Source organism: Chlorocebus sabaeus, chromosome 15 (assembly GCF_047675955.1).
Source record: "Chlorocebus sabaeus isolate Y175 chromosome 15, mChlSab1.0.hap1, whole genome shotgun sequence".
Lineage (NCBI taxonomy): Eukaryota > Metazoa > Chordata > Mammalia > Primates > Cercopithecidae > Chlorocebus > Chlorocebus sabaeus.
Genome location: NC_132918.1, coordinates 2,666,219 through 2,685,004, shown reverse-complemented (window position 1 = coordinate 2,685,004; position 18,786 = coordinate 2,666,219). Strand labels below are relative to the sequence as shown.

The window sequence follows — 18,786 nt, the reverse complement described above, 5'->3', positions numbered from 1 at the left end:
ATCATGTGCAATGGAAGTCTGCAACAAGGACTGGCACACAGCCAGCTAAGTCCCCAAAGAAGACCCCACAGTACAGTCAGCAGCCAGCCTGAGTCTCCACCAAACGATGGTGGAAAAGAGAAAACAGTGGCTAGAAAACCCAGGACAATGGCCATGAGTTGGTGGCTCTACCCATAATGAACTAAGCTTGGGGAGAAAAACCCACAAGGACTCAGGAGCCAAGTGAAAGCAGTGGACCAATACAGAGGTCACTGGGGGTCAATGTGGGGACTCTTTGGCTGCCATCATCTGCATGGGCTGCAAGCAGTGGTAGTAAAGCCATGCTAGAGGGGTCTCCCATGCAAGGAAGCTGTTCTTGTCCCCCATATTACCTGATCCAGAGGGCAGGAACCAAGCCTCATTTGTCTTCCTGGAATTGTCTCTATCTATGAACTGACCTTACCCAGTTCTGTCATCACAGGGTGGACATTGCTAACCTTGGCTTCATCTGTAAGGCTCTCCTTAGAGCTTGCTCCAACTTGGGCATCCCTGGGAGCCAAGGATAACAGTGGCTAATGAGAACTGTACACTGGCACTTGGGTACTAGAGAGCCAAAGAAAGGCAGGGCACAGGGGGAACCAGCCCATGACACACTGTGAAACAACCCACAGCTAATGTCAAACCCACATCTAAACACACAAAACCTCATACTGAATGAATGACGCTCCAAAACACAAACAGGAGCCTGTGATAAACTCTCTTACCCTCAGCTCCAAATTCTCTTCCCCAGAGTGAAGTTCAGCTCATACATAAATATTCATTGTGTGAAAAGAATTAGGTGTGGCATACCTCAGAATCAGTAAAAAAGTTGTAAAGGAGGACATCATCAAATTCTAAGCCTTTCGCTTCATAAATTGTTAGCACAAGTGCTAACCCCAGCTCTTCTGGAATTTTCTCCTTTGCCATTTCATTGGCCACAAGGATTACCTGAAGAAAAACAAAAGAATATTAAATTCTACAGAGAAAACCTCAGTAAGCCTCAGTCTGTTTCTACGGGAGAAAGGTAATGTTTTTAAAGAGAAATGGCCAGCATAAACATGGTCAGGCAGGCCAGGGGAAAGATTGAAATACTTGTTCACTCAGCCATCTCTGGGACTCACCCACTGTGGGTCAGGGACTATTTTTAATGCTACCTTGCAGAATAATTTAGCTTCTCAAACCTTTTTTCAAATGCAAACTATCTTTTATTTCAAAACATAAAATCCCAAGCAGCTCACCTGGTGGGCTCCAAATTCAATGGGCTGAGTTTTCCTTTTATTCCCTCGTAGCAAAATTGCCAAGTCGCTTACACTACAAGACTCCAGAACAGTTGGCTTGGGACCATCAAAGAGGCCAGAATCCCTTGGAAGGCGATCAAAAGATTCTGGGAAATAGAACTGAAGTAAATCTACCACTCCAGATGCCAGATTGAGGATTCCTAGAACGAAATAGAAAACCCAAGTTGGATAATGAACAACATGGCTGAGTTTTTTGGTTATTTGGGGTGGGGGACATGTTTTTCCTGACAAGCAGATTTGACCCCTAGAGTATGTATAATTGCAAGCCTGTTTTCAGTTTCCATTTGATTACCATTGCAGCGCTGAGCTCTCTGGGTGCAGTGGATGAGAAGGCAGATATATGTTGCTGTCCTCAGAGAGTTTTGTGGGATCTCCTCCCCAATCTATATTCATATTAGAGAAAATTACCTCACAAAGAAGAGTCAAGGCAAAAATGTAATATAAACAATGAGACCTCGGGAGGCTGAGGCAAGAGAATCGCTTGAACCCAGGAAGCAGAGGTTGCAGTGAGCCGGGATCACACCACCGCACACTCCAGCATGGGTGACAGAGTGAGACTCTGTCTCAACTAAAAAACAGAAACAAAAACAAAAACAGAAAAGGAAAAAAAAAACAAACAAACAATGAGAGCTGTTAGAATGCTCTTATAAGGGGCTGGTATTGACTTTGGTAAGAAAACCACCATTACTTTGTCCTCTCCCATTGGTGCTTACAGAGTCAGAAGCAACATTACCATGGTAAAAACAGTGCTGCATGTGAGCTAAGGAAGGCCTCCACCACCCTTTTCCCCCAGGTTTATACTCAGTTGAAAGAGGGTTACACTAAGAAAAAATGTCAGAGCAGGAGAGAGGATTTTCCAAAGAGATTTTTTCCTGGGTCCCATTTCTTCTCTAACATCTGAAGTGACATTAATAGTGACATTGACTGAATACCTATCATACAGCAGGCACCTTAAAAGAAAGTCATCCCATTTAATCCTCACAACAACAAATCCTCACAACAATGCAGTGAGACAGATGAGACAACTGCACTTTTACAAACAGGAACTCTGAGGTCTCAGAAGTTAATAAATATCTCCAAGTGATAGGACTCGAACATAGACCTTCCTGGGTCTCTCCACTACTCTTAGAGGCCATGTGCCCTTTGCTAACACCAGATAGAATACAATGGTCTAGGTAGAACATCATGAAATGGGCATATGTATCCCCATTGCGGTTACCAAATAGTGAAAGGAAAATGTGACTATCCAATACTACTGTTATTAAAAGTATACAATATAAAGCAATAAGTCTAAGGTTTTGGAAACTGCTGAATCTAAACAAATAAGCTTCTACTGTGGTTCTCTTCCCATTAGGAGTTAGCAGGGGCCGAAGATACATCTACATTAACAGGAGAATCAGAAAAGGGAACGAAAGTTGCAGTGGAATCCATTTAAATGGCCTTCTAAGGAACTAGACAAGCAATTTTTTATGTAACCATACTCAAAGAATAAAAGATGGTTCAACCATAGAAAGAAATAAAGTGCTGATACATACTATACATGCATAAACCTTGAAGACATTAAACCGAGTGAAAGAAACTAGACACAAAAGGCCATGCATTATATGATTCCGCCCATATGAAATGTCCACAATAGGTGGATCCGTAGAAACAGAAAGATGAGTGGTTGCCATGGAGTGGGAGGAAGGACACAACGAGTAGTAACTGCTATGGTTATGGGTTTTGAGGGGGTTTTTAATTTCTGAAAATGTTCTAGAATTAGATGATGGTGATAGTTGCACAATCTTGTGAATACATTAAAAAACACTAAATTGCACATTTCAAATGGGTGCCTTTTATGCTATGTGAACCTCAATGAATGCACTAGAACTCCACATTATCAACATGCAAAATTCTCAACAACAGGCCAGGCATGGTGGCTCACACCTGCAATCCCAGAACTTTGAGAGGCCGAGGTGGGTGGATCACCTGAGGTCAGGAGTTCAAGACCAGCCTGACCAACATAGCAAAAACTCATCTCTACTAAAAATACAAAATTAGCTGGGCTTGGTGGCAGGCGCCTGTAAACCCAGCTACTCGGGAGGCTAAGGCAGGAAAATCACTTGAACCCAGAAGGTGGAGGTTGCAGTGAGCCGAGGTCACGCTACTGCACTCCAGCCTGAGCAACAGAGCAACACTCTATCTCAAAAAAAAAAAAAAAAGAAAAGAAATAAAGAAATCTCAACAATATAACATTAGGCAAAAATACCCAGTTGCAGAAAGGTATGTCCACCATGATCCCATTAAAGTTTTTAAACATGTAAAGCAATACTCCATATTGTTCACAGATATTTGTAGGCCAAAGGAGGTAAATTTGTTAGTATCTATAAACCACAAACGAAATATTCTAGCATTGGTACCCTGTTATTTAAACTTGTGTGCCTTAGTTTCTCCTTTATAAAATGGGACTGATGCTTACCTCGCAGTGGTGTTATGAAGATTAAGCACAGGTACTATAGATAAACCGTTTAGCGTTGTGCCTGGCACAGAAAGGGGGCAAAACTAAGACACAAATTAAAAGCACCCAAGTGTGTGTTAACTCCCACTGCCTACCACCCTCCCTTTTTTTTTTTTTTCCTTCCCTTTGGGAGAAAACCTGGTTCAGGGATTAATGACTTGTAACTGGTACATTACTTTTATAAAGAAAGAGCAGGTACTTCCCAAGGGCTTTAATGAAAGTTCTCAAACAGCTTAAATGTTCGCCCTGAAATGTACTCATGTTATGGCAAACTCCTTGAGATACAATTACTTAAAGATCAGTTGCCACCCAACCACAGCTTAAATTATCAACTTAAGGAGCAGTGGCCAAAATCATACTATCTCTTGTCCATGAGCGTATTTACTAACAAATTCCAAAATACTACCCTTACTTCAACTGTAAAAACTTAACAAGAGCTAGTCTTCAGCTTCAAAGGCAGCCCAAAGTCTGTGCCTAAGCACCCCAGTAGGCAAGCCCAAGGCCTGGACTTACCTGAGTGGGACCTGTAATTCTGGTACAGCTGGTGGATCTTCTTGGGCTTCCGAACAGCACACTGCTTGTCTACGGTGTTTCTGCTGGCGTAGTGGAACAGAGAGCGCAGATCACTGAAGCGGAAGGCCACGCCCTTCATGATGCTCTGGGCCGTGTCCCCCGTGAGGAACATAGAGTTGGGGTCGTTGATGCATTTCATCAGCAGCGCCAGCTCGGCCTGGGTAAAGTCTTGAATCTCATCACCATAGAGCTCGTGGATGGACCATGGGAGCACCCTGAGCTTCGACAGTCTCCGGGATATGTTATACAGAACATCCTCTTCATCAAAATAACCTTTCTGGGACCTGATTTGCTGATACAGACAGAAGAGGCTGTAGATCTCACTCCGGTCTTCCTTGAAATTGGGGCACCGTTTCCTCCCTAATTTCTTATATGCGTCTTCAGTGAGTCTCCCACAGGGACAGCTGAGGGCCTCAAAAGAACCCTTCAGAAAAGATTTTATTTCTTTCCAAATCAGTGCGGGGTTGTAGGCAGTCCTCCCTTTGGTCATTTTGGGCCATATTTCATTTTTGAACACCTCAAACGTCACGTACACCCGGGGGTCACTGTCACCTGTACGCATTTCTACAGCTTTATCCTCCTCACTGTAGTCCCCATCCACCTCAGCCTCCTCCTCATCCTCTTGCCAACTGGGGATGGTTGACTCCTCCTGTGTGGACCATCCTATGATGGTTCTTTTCAAGCTTCCATCTTCGTTTCTCAGAAAAAAAGGTTTGGGCAGAGAAGCATCAAGCAGGAGAAGCAGCTGCTTGGAAGTGACAAACAGAGGAAAGTTCTCGTCCCTCAGGTCCTGGAGTTTGTGAATGTTGGGGTCCAGTGGTTTGTAATGACTGGTGGCCTTGGTGGACTTGGAAAGCTCAATGAAATTCCTTTGTACCTCCTGGCATAGGACGTGGTTCTTGGTCACAAAGATCTGATGTAAATGCTCCAGCTGGTGGGGATGTTCTGGTGCACATACTTCTGCAGCTTGGCCATCCCCTGCTGGCTCCACACTGGCTCCTCCTGCGCAGGCTTCGTACTCCTGCTCATCTATACTTTCTGTTTCCACTTCAATAGAACCTTCCTCTTCCTCATCCTCTTCCTCCTCCTCTTCCTCCCCACCTGGACCCTCTTTTCCGGGTTCCACTTCCAACCTTCTCTTCAGCCAGACCTGTTTGGCCAGCAACGGGCTTCCTGCCTGCTCAGCTTTTTCCCAGTAAACGTGGAATTTCTTCCACAATCTGTACAAGCAGCAGGTTGTCTTCCCAGTTCCACTTCGCCCAATAAGGATGATGGGCTCCAGTGGCCTGGGGTTGAGGTCGATCACCGCGTACTCAAGCTCACCCACCCGGAAGGGGTACTCCACTGTGGCTGTCGTGTCATTGAGGATGTTAAAGGCCATGTTGGTGCTGAAGCTGTGGAACTTCATGATGTTATATTCTGTCTCCACTGCACTGGCTGGGGGAAAGTACTCAGGATTGACATGCTCCCTGCCCTTCTCGGCCTCCATGTCCTCCACATAGCAGCGGGGTATACGCTTTTGAATTTTCATGTTAGCTGACACTTGGCCTTTATTGATACCCTTCAGCTTCTTCCGCAGGACACAGGACAAGCCCCGGTTGTAGGCATTGCAGATGGCCTTGATGGAATCAGCCAGTTTGCAGTGATCTAAGACGATGTCCCAAATCCGGATGATTTCTGTGTAGATTCGCCCTGATTTCTCCATTGCACACGTGTTCTGCTCTGTGGCAATGATCTTCTCAGGGTTCTCACTGCATCGAGGGGAGAAGTCAATGGCGAGCTCCCACAGCATCCGGGCTCCTTTGTCTAGCTTAGCTTCGAAGAGCTGGATGCTTCCTTTCAGGTGCTTCAGTCGCTTCTGCAGGCCCTGGGTCCACTCACCATTTCCCAGCTGCTGAATGGCAAGGATGATTTTCTTCTTGATGACCTTGGTCATTACCTTACTAGACAGCTTCTTCAGCATTTCTGAAGTGCACTCGATCTCCCACGTCATGTTATCAAAGTCCTGGAGGCAGGCCTCAATCTCCTGCGTGCTCCAGTCATCCTGATCGTCATTGCCCTCCTTCCCTCTGTTATCAGCAGGCACAAGCTGCAAGGCCCCAAGGCCCACCTGAGCATGTCCTTCCCCTGCCTCACTACAGTCAGGGGCCCCTGTACCCAGGGTCAGCTGGAGCTCATCTTTCTTTCCTTCCTTGCCAGCTCCTGCCTCCAGAGGCTCAGAGCTCTGAAGACAGTCCTCTGGGAAAGACGGATCCACTTCAATCTGCTGAATCAAAACTGTGATGTCCTGCATAAGGCAGTCTCTCAGAGAGCATGGCCTAAGAGCTCCAGGCTTCTCCCTGGTCACCTGGGTATCTGGGAGAGTCTCCCAGCTGTCAGGGACTGCACTTCCTTCAGGCAGGGTTCTGGCAGTAGCACCACATGGCACTGACTTGAATGAACCTTGGGACTTGAGCTGAGATGTGTGACCAGGGGCAGTGGACCTTGGGAGTTTCCCCGGGTGGGCAGCAGAGTCCTGCCGGCTCCTCCGCCTGTTCTCCATCAGAGCTTTGTTCCAGGCCAAGAGCAGAGAATCGTTCTTCTTAATCCGGTGCCGTGCATCTTTGCCCTCTTTGTTCTTCAGGTTGAAGTTGATGTCAAACTTCACCAGCAGGTCTAACAGCTTCTTCATGCGCTTTAGCATGCCCTTCTGGAAGAGGATGTGCATTAGCGTGTTCCCATTGCTGTCCTGGACATTGGGGTTGAGGTAGTCGAATTCGGTGGGGTTGGACCAAAACAGATCCAACAGATGGTTGAGGAAGCTAAAACCAATGTCAGCTGAAAGGCACAAACAAAAACCCTGTGAGCACCGAGTCACTCTTCTCAGGGGACAGCAGACCCTGGGGTTTGAGAGTGATGCCAGTCAGGGGCATCTCAGAATGCTGAACTCCCCCAAAAATCTGAACTCCATTAAAGAACTCAGTGGTTCTCAACCAACGGTGATTTACTCCCCAAGGGACATTGGCAATGTATAGATAGAGACATTTTTTATTATCACAACTGGGGAAGTGTCACTGGCAGCTAGTAGGTGGAGGCCAGGGATGCTGCTAAACATCCTACAATGCACAGGAGAGTGCCATGCAACAAATAATTATCCAGTCCAAATGTCCTGAAATAACCATATAAGATTCTAGCAAGATCCTTCATATGCAGACTCATGAAAATGATATAAATAAATGGAAAGTACTTTTCAACTACCAACAGTCAACTCTGGAACTTAAGAATCCTCCATCAACCCACCCTGACCATTCACCATGGTGGTCAGTTCTTCCCATCATGCTACAAGTGAGGGGCCAGGTGACATGGGCAGGCCTGGTCAAGAAATGGGCCTTTTTCAGATCACTGGTTTAAACAAAAGGAAAGACCAGAAAACAGCATCAGTTCTAATATCCAGCTTCCTCCTCAAGGAAAAGGCTGCTTAAAAAACAAGGGCTTACCTTTGATCTCTAGAAAGATGTGGAGTGCTGCATGCAAAGGAGTATCACCTTCCATGAGAGAAATAGCACGGGGGTCTGCGCCCTTGGTCAAGAGAAGGAAAGCCAACTCGAAGTCCTCGTATTTCAGACACATGACAAGTGGCCTCTCCTGGCTCCCCTGAAGACCATCAGGCAAGGCTGGGAGAGGGCAGAAGGGAAGGGCAATGTGAGCAGGCACAGCCTGGCTCGCCTGACGAGAGAAGGACTGCCTCAGTTATTCAGTTGTAAGGGAAGAGAGCTCATGTTTACCTAACTTCCAAGATCCTCCTACCAGCGCCCATTTTGGGAGGCAAAGGCTTCTGCCAGTAGCCACACGGTGAAAGCCCAGCTCCTTCAAGCATGCTGTCCGGGAGCGTTGCCCCCACCTCCTCTCCAGCTCCCCACCACAGGAGCATAGTTCCCATCATTCCCACTGTCCTGGCATGAGGACAGGGCATGAGAACTGAAACTCTGCCTAACATCAGTGTGAGGGCACTTTCTACATCACTTGCTTCTCTCTCTCTCTCTCTCTCTCTCTCTCTCTCTCTCTCTATATATATATATATATATATATATATATATATATAAATAAAATACTTTAAGTTCTGGAATACATGTGCAGAACGTGCAGGTTTGTTACATAGGTATACATGTGCCATGGTGGTTTGCTGCACCCATCAACCTGTCACCTACATTAGGTATTTCTCCTAATGCTACCCCTCCCCTAGCCCCCCACCCCCAACAGGCCCTTGTGTGTGATGTGCCCCTCCCTGTGTCCATGTGTTTTCGTTGTTCAACTCCCACTTTTGAATGAGATCATGCCACAACCCTTGCTTCTACCGAGCTCCTATTCTCAACTCTCATCTTCCCTCACATCTCTCCACCCCAAATCACCTTCCTTTTTTTTTTTTTAGACGGAGTCTCGCTCTGTCACCCAGGCTGGAGTGCAGTGGCCGGATCTCAGCTCACTGCAAGCTCCACCTCCCAGGTTTACGCCATTCTCCTGCCTCAGCCTCCCGAGTAGCTGGGACTACAGGCGCCCAACACCTCGCCCGGCTAGTTTTTTGTATTTTTTAGTAGAGACAGGGTTTCACCGTGTTAGCCAGGATGGTCTCGATCTCCTGACCTCGTGATCCGCCCGTCTCGGCCTCCCAAAGTGCTGGGATTACAGGCTTGAGCCACCGCGCCCGGCCCCAAATCACCTTCTTTTTAGCTCAGTCCACACAACTCCTCTGCATCGAAGTTCCCCAGCCTCCAACCTCCACCAGAAGGCAGACCCACCCATGGTAGATCGGCAGTCTCCTCCACACACTTCCAGCAGCTGCACACTCACCTCTGTGGGCTTGGTTCCTAGCACCTGATCCTGAGGTGTGCTCTATAAGTGCTGGCTGAATCAAGGAATAAAACAGGAATTCATGACAGCTGTGGATTCCAGGCAAAGAAAGTAACACTCCACTTAAGAAAGGAGTTTAAAAAAATAAATTGTAGAAGCCGCCTCATCTACCTACTGAAAGCTGTGGACGGAGCCAACACCCAAAGGCTTTGCAAGGTGTGTGGCACTTTGAGGGCTAAGGATCAATGTGCTATTGATAGACACAACGTCTTGTGTGTCACTGTTACATCTTACATATTATGTGTTGTTGATAACACATAATGTCTCTTCTCATGAAAGACATTTCCTCATACAGCACGAAGCAAGCAGAGAACGATATAGCCAAAGCACCCTTCTGAAAGCCTGCACACGTTAACTCATTTAATATCCAAAACAACCCTAAGAAAGGAGGCCTATTTATTCCCATTTTACCAATCAGGAGATGAAGGCATAAATGGCATGCCCAAGGCCACACGGTTAGTAGTGGCATTAGTGGAGGTGTGAGGGACAGAGGTAGGAGGAGGTTGGTGTTTCTAAATCAGCTTGGAAATAAAAGCCAATTCAGCAAGATGTCTGCAAACTCCAGACACACACCCAGCCATGCGTGATAGTTCTCATTAAAGCAGCAGATGCTTCCACCCACCAATTACTTGACTGTTTCTTTAAAAACAAGCATCTTGAATCCCAATCCGTTGATCAGAAAAGAATGTCACAGGAGTAGACAAGGATCCACACAGTATATCCACTGCCAGTCAAAGTCTAGCCAGAGGTCAGGAGGAAATGACTGCTGTAGGCTAAACCAGAGCCAAGGACCCTTCACACACCTGATGTTTCCCATACAAAAGAGAAAAGTAGTAACTGGAATTCACAAAAAATGCAGAGTTCCTCAAGGGCAACTCACTTACAGGGCAGTAACCTTCATCACTGTTTCAAAACAAGAATATACAGGGTAGACAATAAGGGTGAACTTCATGGTGCCTCCAAAAGCAAGGGAAAGGCAGGCAGTGGCCTGGACTCCATCATATGGAGAATGTGGACAAGTCTCCAACGCTTAGCATCCAGTCACTCTCACCTCCACTGTCTATCAGGCGGCCCAGAAGCTGTTTCTTTCGCTGGTCCCAGGTGCTGAGGTGGGGGATGATAGTACAGATGTCGAGGTCTGAGAAGTTGCAGTCTTTAATGAGGCAATCTCCAAGCGGTGGCTCTCCACTTACTTTGCGGGTCAGCAGCAGAAGCACCTCAGGCCATTTCTGTTTTTCCAATAAGAATTTGAAGACGATGGTGGCACAGTCTTGATTAATATCACAGACCAGGTCAGGAGGAATTTCTTTCAAAAATAAGAGTAAGACACATTCCAAAAACGTTCATATGATTTCTCTTCTTTCCCCAATCACAACCCAACATCCATATACAATTAACATGGATTATATAAACAAGTAATTAATTATTTGGGTCATGTTGCTTAGCCACTCGTGAACATCAGTGTAATGACCTTCAGACTTCATGGGAAGATTAGAAATACCCTATGAAGGGTAGAGACCCCGGCCCAAGAGACAGAAGAATGATGACTGTGTCTTAACACAGAATACTTGAATTCAGAGTATTCTGCTGAGATCAGAAGGGCAAAAGCCGGACTTAAATTTTGCGTGATATTAAGAGTGTCTTTTCCTAACAAATACTGAAATACAGAGAGATACTACAGAAAAATTAAAAAGTCCAGAGCCACAAAGTAACCATGAGAAGATGGTTTATCTCTTAATTCTTGATTTTTTATCATGATAAACAAAAGTTTCCATCTCATCTTTGATGTCTAAAGACAGGATAAAAGTTATTCCACTTCATACTGCTGGTGAATCTTAAGAGTAGAAAACTGGTTGTTGTTGTTGTTGTTTTCTGAGATGGAGTCTCACTCTGTCACTCAGGCTGGAGTACAGTGGTGCGATCTCGGCTCACTGCAAGCTCTGTCTCCTGGGTTCAAGCCATTCTCCTGCCTCAGCCTCCCAAGTAGCTGGGACTACAGGCACCCGCCACAATGCCCGGCCACTTTTTTGTACTTTTAGTAGAGACGGGGTTTCACCGTGTTAGCCAGGATGGTCTCGATCTCCTGACCTTGTGATCCACCTGCCTTGGCCTCCCAAAGTGCTGAGATTATAGGTGTGAGCCAATGAGCCCGGCCAAGAGTAGAAAACATTTTAATCAGATCTTCAGCAAGTAGATGGCCAGATTTAGCAAATAAAAACATAGGATGCCAATTAAATTTGAATTTTAGATGAACAACAAAGAAATTTTTGTATAAGTATATATATATATGTAATATTTGGGGACACATTTATACTAAAAAATTATTCATTGCTTATCTGAAATTTAAATTTAACAGGGTATTCTGTATTTTGTCTAGCAACCCTACCACTAAGAAAGCAGGGAGATATAGCAGAAGGGGAGAAAAATCAAGGATTACCTAAATAAGAGCAACTTGATTTGCATTTGCTAGTTTTTGCTTCCCATCTTTTTCCAAGTTTTCTTAAAATGAATATTCATTTTAATATTTAAAATGTTCATTTTAAAATAAGAAGAAATTAAATATAGGCTAGTCTATCATCTTATTTTAACAGGAATCAAAATAAAAGTGTAAAAGGCAAACTATTTAAATAGGCATTTGCAATTTTTGTCCCCCAGAATCTATTCGCTCATCATCTGGTAACAGCCCTCTCCCACCTTCTGGCACTCTTCGTTGACGTATGGATGGGATAGGGTAGCATGTGATTTGGACCTAAGCCAATCAAGAATCTCCATCCTTCTGATCACATTTAGCTACAGAGGTATACATCACGATCCGAAGTGAAGCCTAGGACATTTGTTCGAACCACTGAGAGAGAGAGACAGATGGGTCCACAAGTCCAGAAATGTGGGACAAGTCAGAGATTAGAGACCTCAATCACATTTCCACAGAGAGTCTGAGATGGAAGCCAACTAGTGGAGAGCTGAGTTGAAAGATGGGAGACAATGGGTCGTAATGACATTGGTGAGCTCCCTGAAGCCAGCTGTACTTGAAGCCAGCCTGGCATTTTTATTATGAGAGTCAAAAAAGTAACTTTTTTGCCAATTTTTAGCCCATTGGAGTCTGTCATTTTCAATAGGAAGACCTATAAATAGCCTACCCTATGGCCAGTTAAGGATACAAAGAGAAAAAAAAGGAAAAATGAAGACAGAAAAACATCAAAAAGGTTGGGTGGATTAGAGACCCACTCAACTCTGGAAGACAGTTGAGGGAGAGACCTTCAAGAAAGGTACAGAGAGTAAGGAATAAGAGGAAAGGGGAAAGTAACCAAGCCAAAGTGAAAGAAGAACCCACACCAACACTTACAATACCCTACAGAGAAACAAAGGAGGCATAGGAACATAGTCCATAAGACACAAAGGACATTGGAGAAGCAGCATTCCCATCACATGGGCTCTTATGAGATTTTTACCAAATACCATTAAATAAAGTTTTATTTTCACAACCCTAAATATAAATGAGGACAGTCTTCATGGGCCATGGATCAAATGACATTAAGTCCAAAAACCAAAGGCTCCCTAGATGTGGTTTGTACAGAATGTCTACATCTAATTGATCCCATACAATGTGGCCCCATCCTAGAGTGTGTTTAACAGGTATGCTGGTTATCTTTGACTCACTGATACCTAGGAAAGAAAGGCTGACAACCTAACCTCATCTCATCCCATCGTAACAGCTAATGAGTACTAGCATTTTATGTGCAGGACATTAGACTAAGTGTTCTATATCCATTATCTCATGAGGTTAGTCCCCTGGCCAAGGCAAGGGGATGAAGAAACTGAAGCTTAAAGAGGTTAATTAATTGGCCTAAGGTCACAGATCTGGTATGTGGTGGAAACAAGACTTGAATGCTAGACTCCAAGCCTTAAATACTATCATCTGCTGCATACCCTGAGTATTTGAGGTTTCTCAGGCCATGCCTTCCTGCTCTCTTTGTAAAATGGAGACATCTCAGCCTTATGAAGTGTTCATTTTAAAAATACTAAATTTTACCTACTTAGAATTTCTAGAATCTTCCCAAATTATTTAAATTTTTGTCATCTAAAGTTCTTTTCAGGAAGTTTCCTGATTTCCCCATAATGAAAAAGAACATTCAATTCTACAATAACTTTATACTCCAACATTAGCCAATATGTATAGAAGAGAGAAATATCTATAGTATTTTTTAAATGACTGTATATGCAAATAGTATTTCTAGAAGGACACATAAAAAACTAGTAACAGCCGGGCGCAGTGGCTCAAGCCTGTAATCCCAGCACTTTGGGAGGCCGAGACGGGCGGATCACGAGGTCAGGAGATCAAGACCATCCTGGCTAACACGGTGAAACCCTGTTTCTACTAAAAAATACAAAAAACTAGCCGGGCGACGTGGCGGGCGCCTGTAGTCCCAGCTACTCGGGAGGCTGAGGCAGGAGAATGGCGTGAACTGGGGAGGCGGAGCTTGCAGTGAGCCGAGATCCGGCCACTGCACTCCAGCCTGGGCGGCAGAGGAAGACTCCGTCTCAAAAAACAAAAACTAGTAACAGGTTGTTTCTGGGGATGGGATTTAGGGGTTGAAGTTCAGGGGTATGTAATAGATTTTACGCCTATTAAAAAGAATGCTCTGTACTGTGTGAATGTTTTACATGTAGATACATTATCTTTATTTTTTAAAATTAATTTCTGAACAGATATTAGAAAAGAATTTTAATGAACATAAATCATCACTTTTAACATAATTGAATGTTGTGGAAAAAATTACCTTGCAGAGTAGAAAGGAGGCGCAAGAACTTCTGAACTACTTCCTGCTTCAGAAAGTTTTTATGCAATAACCGGTTTCCTGAGTTCATATACCTCACCAGCTGCTCCAAGACCTTCCTGAAAATGTCATTTTCACTAGTGGGTCCATCACCATTGCTGAATCCTACAAAACAGCACCAGGTAATGCTTCTGAATACAGAAATTGCAGCTGTTACAGATTGCAAAAATAACCACAATTCTCCAACCTTCCATATATTCACATGCTGTGCAATGTGACTTCGTCACTCCTCCCATCAAGAAGTGGAGCCTCTTTCCGCTCCACCCTCCCCTGATTCTGGACTAGCTTCATGACTTGCTATGACAAATAGCATGCAGTAGATGTGATTTTTGTGCCAGTTCTTAGTCTGGGCCTTCAAGAAGCCTTGTATACTTCTGCTGACTCTCTTGAGGCTCTGCCTTCATCATGTAAACGAGTCAGGCTAGCCTGCTGAGAGACAAGAGACAACATAGAATAGGAAGGAATCGGCCTAGTTGTCTAAACTGAGGCCCTATAGATGTGAAAGAAACCAGCCAACATCAGCAAAGACTGCAGACACTTGAATAAGTTCAATTAAGGCCGTAAGAACAGCCCAGATTAAATTGCTGACCTGTAGGATCAGGAGCTAAATAAATGCGTGTTGGTTTTTTGGGTTTTGTTTTTTTTTTGAGACGGAATCTTACTCTATTGCCCAGGCTGGAGTGCAGTGGCATGATCTCGGCTCACTGCAACCTCTGCCACCGGGGTTCAAGCAATTCTCCTGCCTCAGCCTCCCGAGTAGCTGGGATTACAGGTATCTGCCACCGCGCCCAGCTAACTTTTGTGTTTTTAGTAGACGGGGTTTCACCATCTTGGCCGGGCTGGTCTTGAACTCCTGACCTCATAATCCACTCGCCTTAGCCTCCCAAAGTGCTGGGATTACAGGTGTAAGCCATCACACCCAGCATGCTTGTTGTTTTAAGCCATGAAATTTAGGGTATTTTGTTATGCAGCAATAGATAACTGATACAACAATTCAGGGAGTGATAGCAGAAAGATGGCTTAGCACACAGCAACATCCAACTACATGTCAGCCACCCAAACTTTTATATCTTATTTGCAAGCGGAAAAGGCCAAGTAAGGAGCCATCTCTCTGGCTGAGGAAGGGAAGATAGTATCTTTTTCATTCAACTTATTTGATAAAGTAGTCATGATGAGAAAACACCCAGTGGCTGGGTGCGATGGCTCACACCTGTAATCCCAGCACTTTGGGAGGCTGAAATGGGTGGATTTCTTGAGCTCAGGACTTCAAGACCAGCCTGAGCAACTTGGCAAAACCCCGTCTCTACAAAACATATATAGGTACACACACATATACATATATATACACATATTCATATATACAAATAAAATACAAAAATTTGCCAGGTATAATGGCACATGCCTGTGGTCCCAGCTACTCGGGAGGCTGAGGCAGGAGGATTGCTTGAGCCCAGGAGTTTGAGGCTAAAATGAGTAATGATTACACTACTGCACCCCAGACTGGGCAACAGAGCAAGACCCTGTCTCAAAAGAGAGAGAGAGAGAAACAGAGAGAGAAAGAAAGAGAAAGAGAGAGAGAAAAGAAAAGAAACAAGAAAGAAAGAAAATAGTCACTGATGAAGTGTTGGAAAAAAAGACAAATTTTTTTATTAGGTATCAAAAACTATTCTTAATTAAAATGGAATCTTACTGAACAGATAAGGGAGCAGGACTGGACATTTATTTTCACACCAAGTGAAAAGAGCCTGGCCCAGAGTGGCACTATCATGGTTGTGAAGAGATGAATGAATGTCCAATGTCATGTTCTACCAGAATGGGAATACTTTAAAAGAGATAGGCTATTCGAAAATAGGAAAAAAAATTAAAAGCATCCTTCAGTCATGTTCCCCAGCAGTAGACACTAGATTTGCTCACAATTTTTTAAGGAGGAAGTTTATTAAGAAGGAAGACCAGTAGGGGAGTAGGAGAAGCACAATAAGGGTGAGAGAGGAAGCCAAACCCACGTATGCACTCAGGCAAAGTCCCACAGAGGGTGGCCTCAGCCTGATCCCACAAGAAGGCTCTGGAGTGTGAGTCACACTTCAGAGAGGTCCCTCTGCAAGGCAAAGGAAATGGGCTTTCATATTCTCACATCTATCAGTTGCTAGCTACAGGCTGCCTTTGGACAATATAAATTCCCAGACATTTCTGGTTTAAAAAGAAGCATGAGCAAAACAGCTGCTATAAGCCCAAAGGCAGTCTCTTGAAAACAAGCCTCGGGTGCTGACTTTTCAAACTGCACACACACCAATGTCAGGGGGCACCCAGAAATGGTAAAAGGGATCCAAGGGAAGCCAGACAGAGCTCTCCAACATCTGCCACACCTTCTGACACACATCTGAATTACATTTCAAAAACTCAAGTCAGAACACCAGAAACATACACACATCCACTTCTGGGGCAAGTACTCATTGCCCACTCTAATCAAGAGACGTTCAGGTGCCAGGCAGAAAGAGGATCCACTATAGCATCATCCTCTAGAGAACAGAAAATGATAATCATTTGGCAAAGAAAGACCCACATCACCTTGGCTGGAAGCTCACTGAGATAGAAATCGTTGTGTAGTAAAGCAGTATCTGGCTAGCATCCCTGAACTTTGCCCTCCCATCTTCATCATAAAATACCTATGAAGACACAAAAAACAATGAAAACTCACAGTACAGAAAAAAAAAAAAAAAAAAATAGGACCTTTAGTAAAAGATAAACTTCCTTCACTATCAAGCTGATGGAAACTTGCTGCTTGTCTGCCTGATAAAATCTTTGCAAAAACATCATTCTTCCCCCAGGAAAATAAGTTTAGTAAAAAACTCACATGAAAATGAACAGAAACATACTAAGCTCAACAAAAGAAACAATTAGATGCAGCTGCATAATAAATACATGATTACATGGTTCAGACTTGTTAAGAAGGCAGTTATAGATGAGGAAAAGATTGAAACATCACGAAAGAAATCAGAGAATGATACAGATGGAAAGTTGCTAAATACTGACAAATGGTATCCCTTGGTAGGAGGTCTGTGGGTGACTTGTTTACTTCACTGATCTTTTCTGATTTTGTTTCTAAATTTCCATTAAGCTTAAAAAGAGTCAAAAGAAAGATCAGGAAACAAAGTTGCTTATGCATTATAATCAAGAGTTTTTTAAAAGATGACTACATAAGTACTGAAAAACAAAAGACTGAATACAAATGTGCTAACATGTAATTACAATAAATTTCCTTTTACATAAAACTATACTTTTACAAATTTTCAACAATGATCACATTTAGCAAATACAGCAGGTCCTCAAATAACATTCTCTTCAATAGTTTCATTATAATATGGATGAGAAAACAAATTGGGTCCTCACCAGGGACACTGTGTGGAGTTTGCATGTTCTTCCCATCTTTGCATGGATTTCCTCTAAGTACTCAGGTTTCCTCCCACACCCCAAAGATGTGCATGATAGGTAAACTGGCACATCTCAATTGTCCCAGTCTGAGTGAGTGTGGATGTGAGTGAGTGAGCCCTGCAATTGAATGGAATCCTGTGGAGGACTGGCTCCCACTTGGCTCCCTGAGCTGCCAGAATAAACTGGCCACCTTCAACACTGAACTGGAATAACTGGGTAAATAAATATCTTACTTGTTTCTACTAACGTTTCTTAAATGTATGTATAGCTCACATTTATTTCCATGTTTAATATTAGATCTTTATTTAGAAGTTTGGTGATGTTTTTGTGACCAAAACTATGCCCTAAGAACTTAACTCTTGTTTGTTATCAATTAACCTATGGTAAAACTGGTTTCGTTATACATCATTTTGCTTAAAGTCAGTTTCCAAGAACCTGTTAATAATGTTAAGTGATGACTTGCTGTGTATATATGCAGATTTGAAATTACAAATTAAAAAGCTCTTCTGAAGTGGCAACCATAGTCAGAAGTAATAGAAAATAGAAATAAATTATTTCAAAGGAGGTTTCATTTTTGTCCAAAATCTTTTTATAAGGTTTAAAAAGCAAAACTGTTAGGTTTTATTACACATATTTTTATCCATTTAAATTTATATTCTCATCACATTTTATAAAATAAAATATAAATATGTAACTAAAAATGTGCGGAGTAAGACTAAATGACCATATAACAAATACATTAATTTTTTTCTGGCAGGTACAATTACAGAGAATTAATAGTTTATTTTCTACATTTCATAAATTTTCTAAATATATAAAAAGATTGGTTTTATAAAAAGGAACAAGTATGACAGACATCCTTTAAGTCTGCATTAACTGAAAACAGGCACTGTTCTGGTGCTGAGCACAGCAGAAAGCAGCTGGCTCCCCCTTGGAGGACCAGAGAGACGAGGTTTCAGAGGCCTGATGTAAGCTGACTCGAAAAGGCCAAGAACTAGTAAGTCAGAGAGAAGATCACAAACAACTGTGAGGAAAACAAAGGCTCCAATCTTGTGGTTCTTGGTCCTAAGGAAAGAGCTGAGCAGCAACAGCAGGTAGAGAAAATGGACATGCTGCCATCTGGTGGTGGCTGTGAAAACTGGATAAAGACAGTTCTGTAATCTTGACTATTTAGGACGAAAGCCTTGCTCCTCAAAGTGGTCCCTGGCATGCCCTGGCAGCTAGTGAGAAATACAGAATCTCGGGTTCT

General features: G+C 43.5%; 1 protein-coding gene across 3 annotated transcripts in view; it reads right to left on the bottom strand.

The window, feature by feature from the left end:
- Window positions 1–18,786, bottom strand: part of TRANK1 (tetratricopeptide repeat and ankyrin repeat containing 1) — a 117,657-nt gene that overhangs the window by 23,681 nt on the left and 75,190 nt on the right. For 2 of the 3 annotated variants that reach the window (XM_007971810.3, XM_007971813.3), the window contains 6 exons: window positions 14,052–14,213; window positions 10,325–10,579; window positions 7,863–8,039; window positions 4,327–7,203; window positions 1,257–1,456; window positions 829–966 (listed from right to left, as the gene is read on the bottom strand). In XM_007971810.3, the coding sequence (XP_007970001.3) occupies window positions 829–966; window positions 1,257–1,456; window positions 4,327–7,203; window positions 7,863–8,039; window positions 10,325–10,579; window positions 14,052–14,213 (3,809 nt within the window). The remainder of the gene's footprint in view (window positions 1–828; window positions 967–1,256; window positions 1,457–4,326; window positions 7,204–7,862; window positions 8,040–10,324; window positions 10,580–14,051; window positions 14,214–18,786) is intronic. The other variant, XM_037988474.2, reaches the window with a different exon arrangement.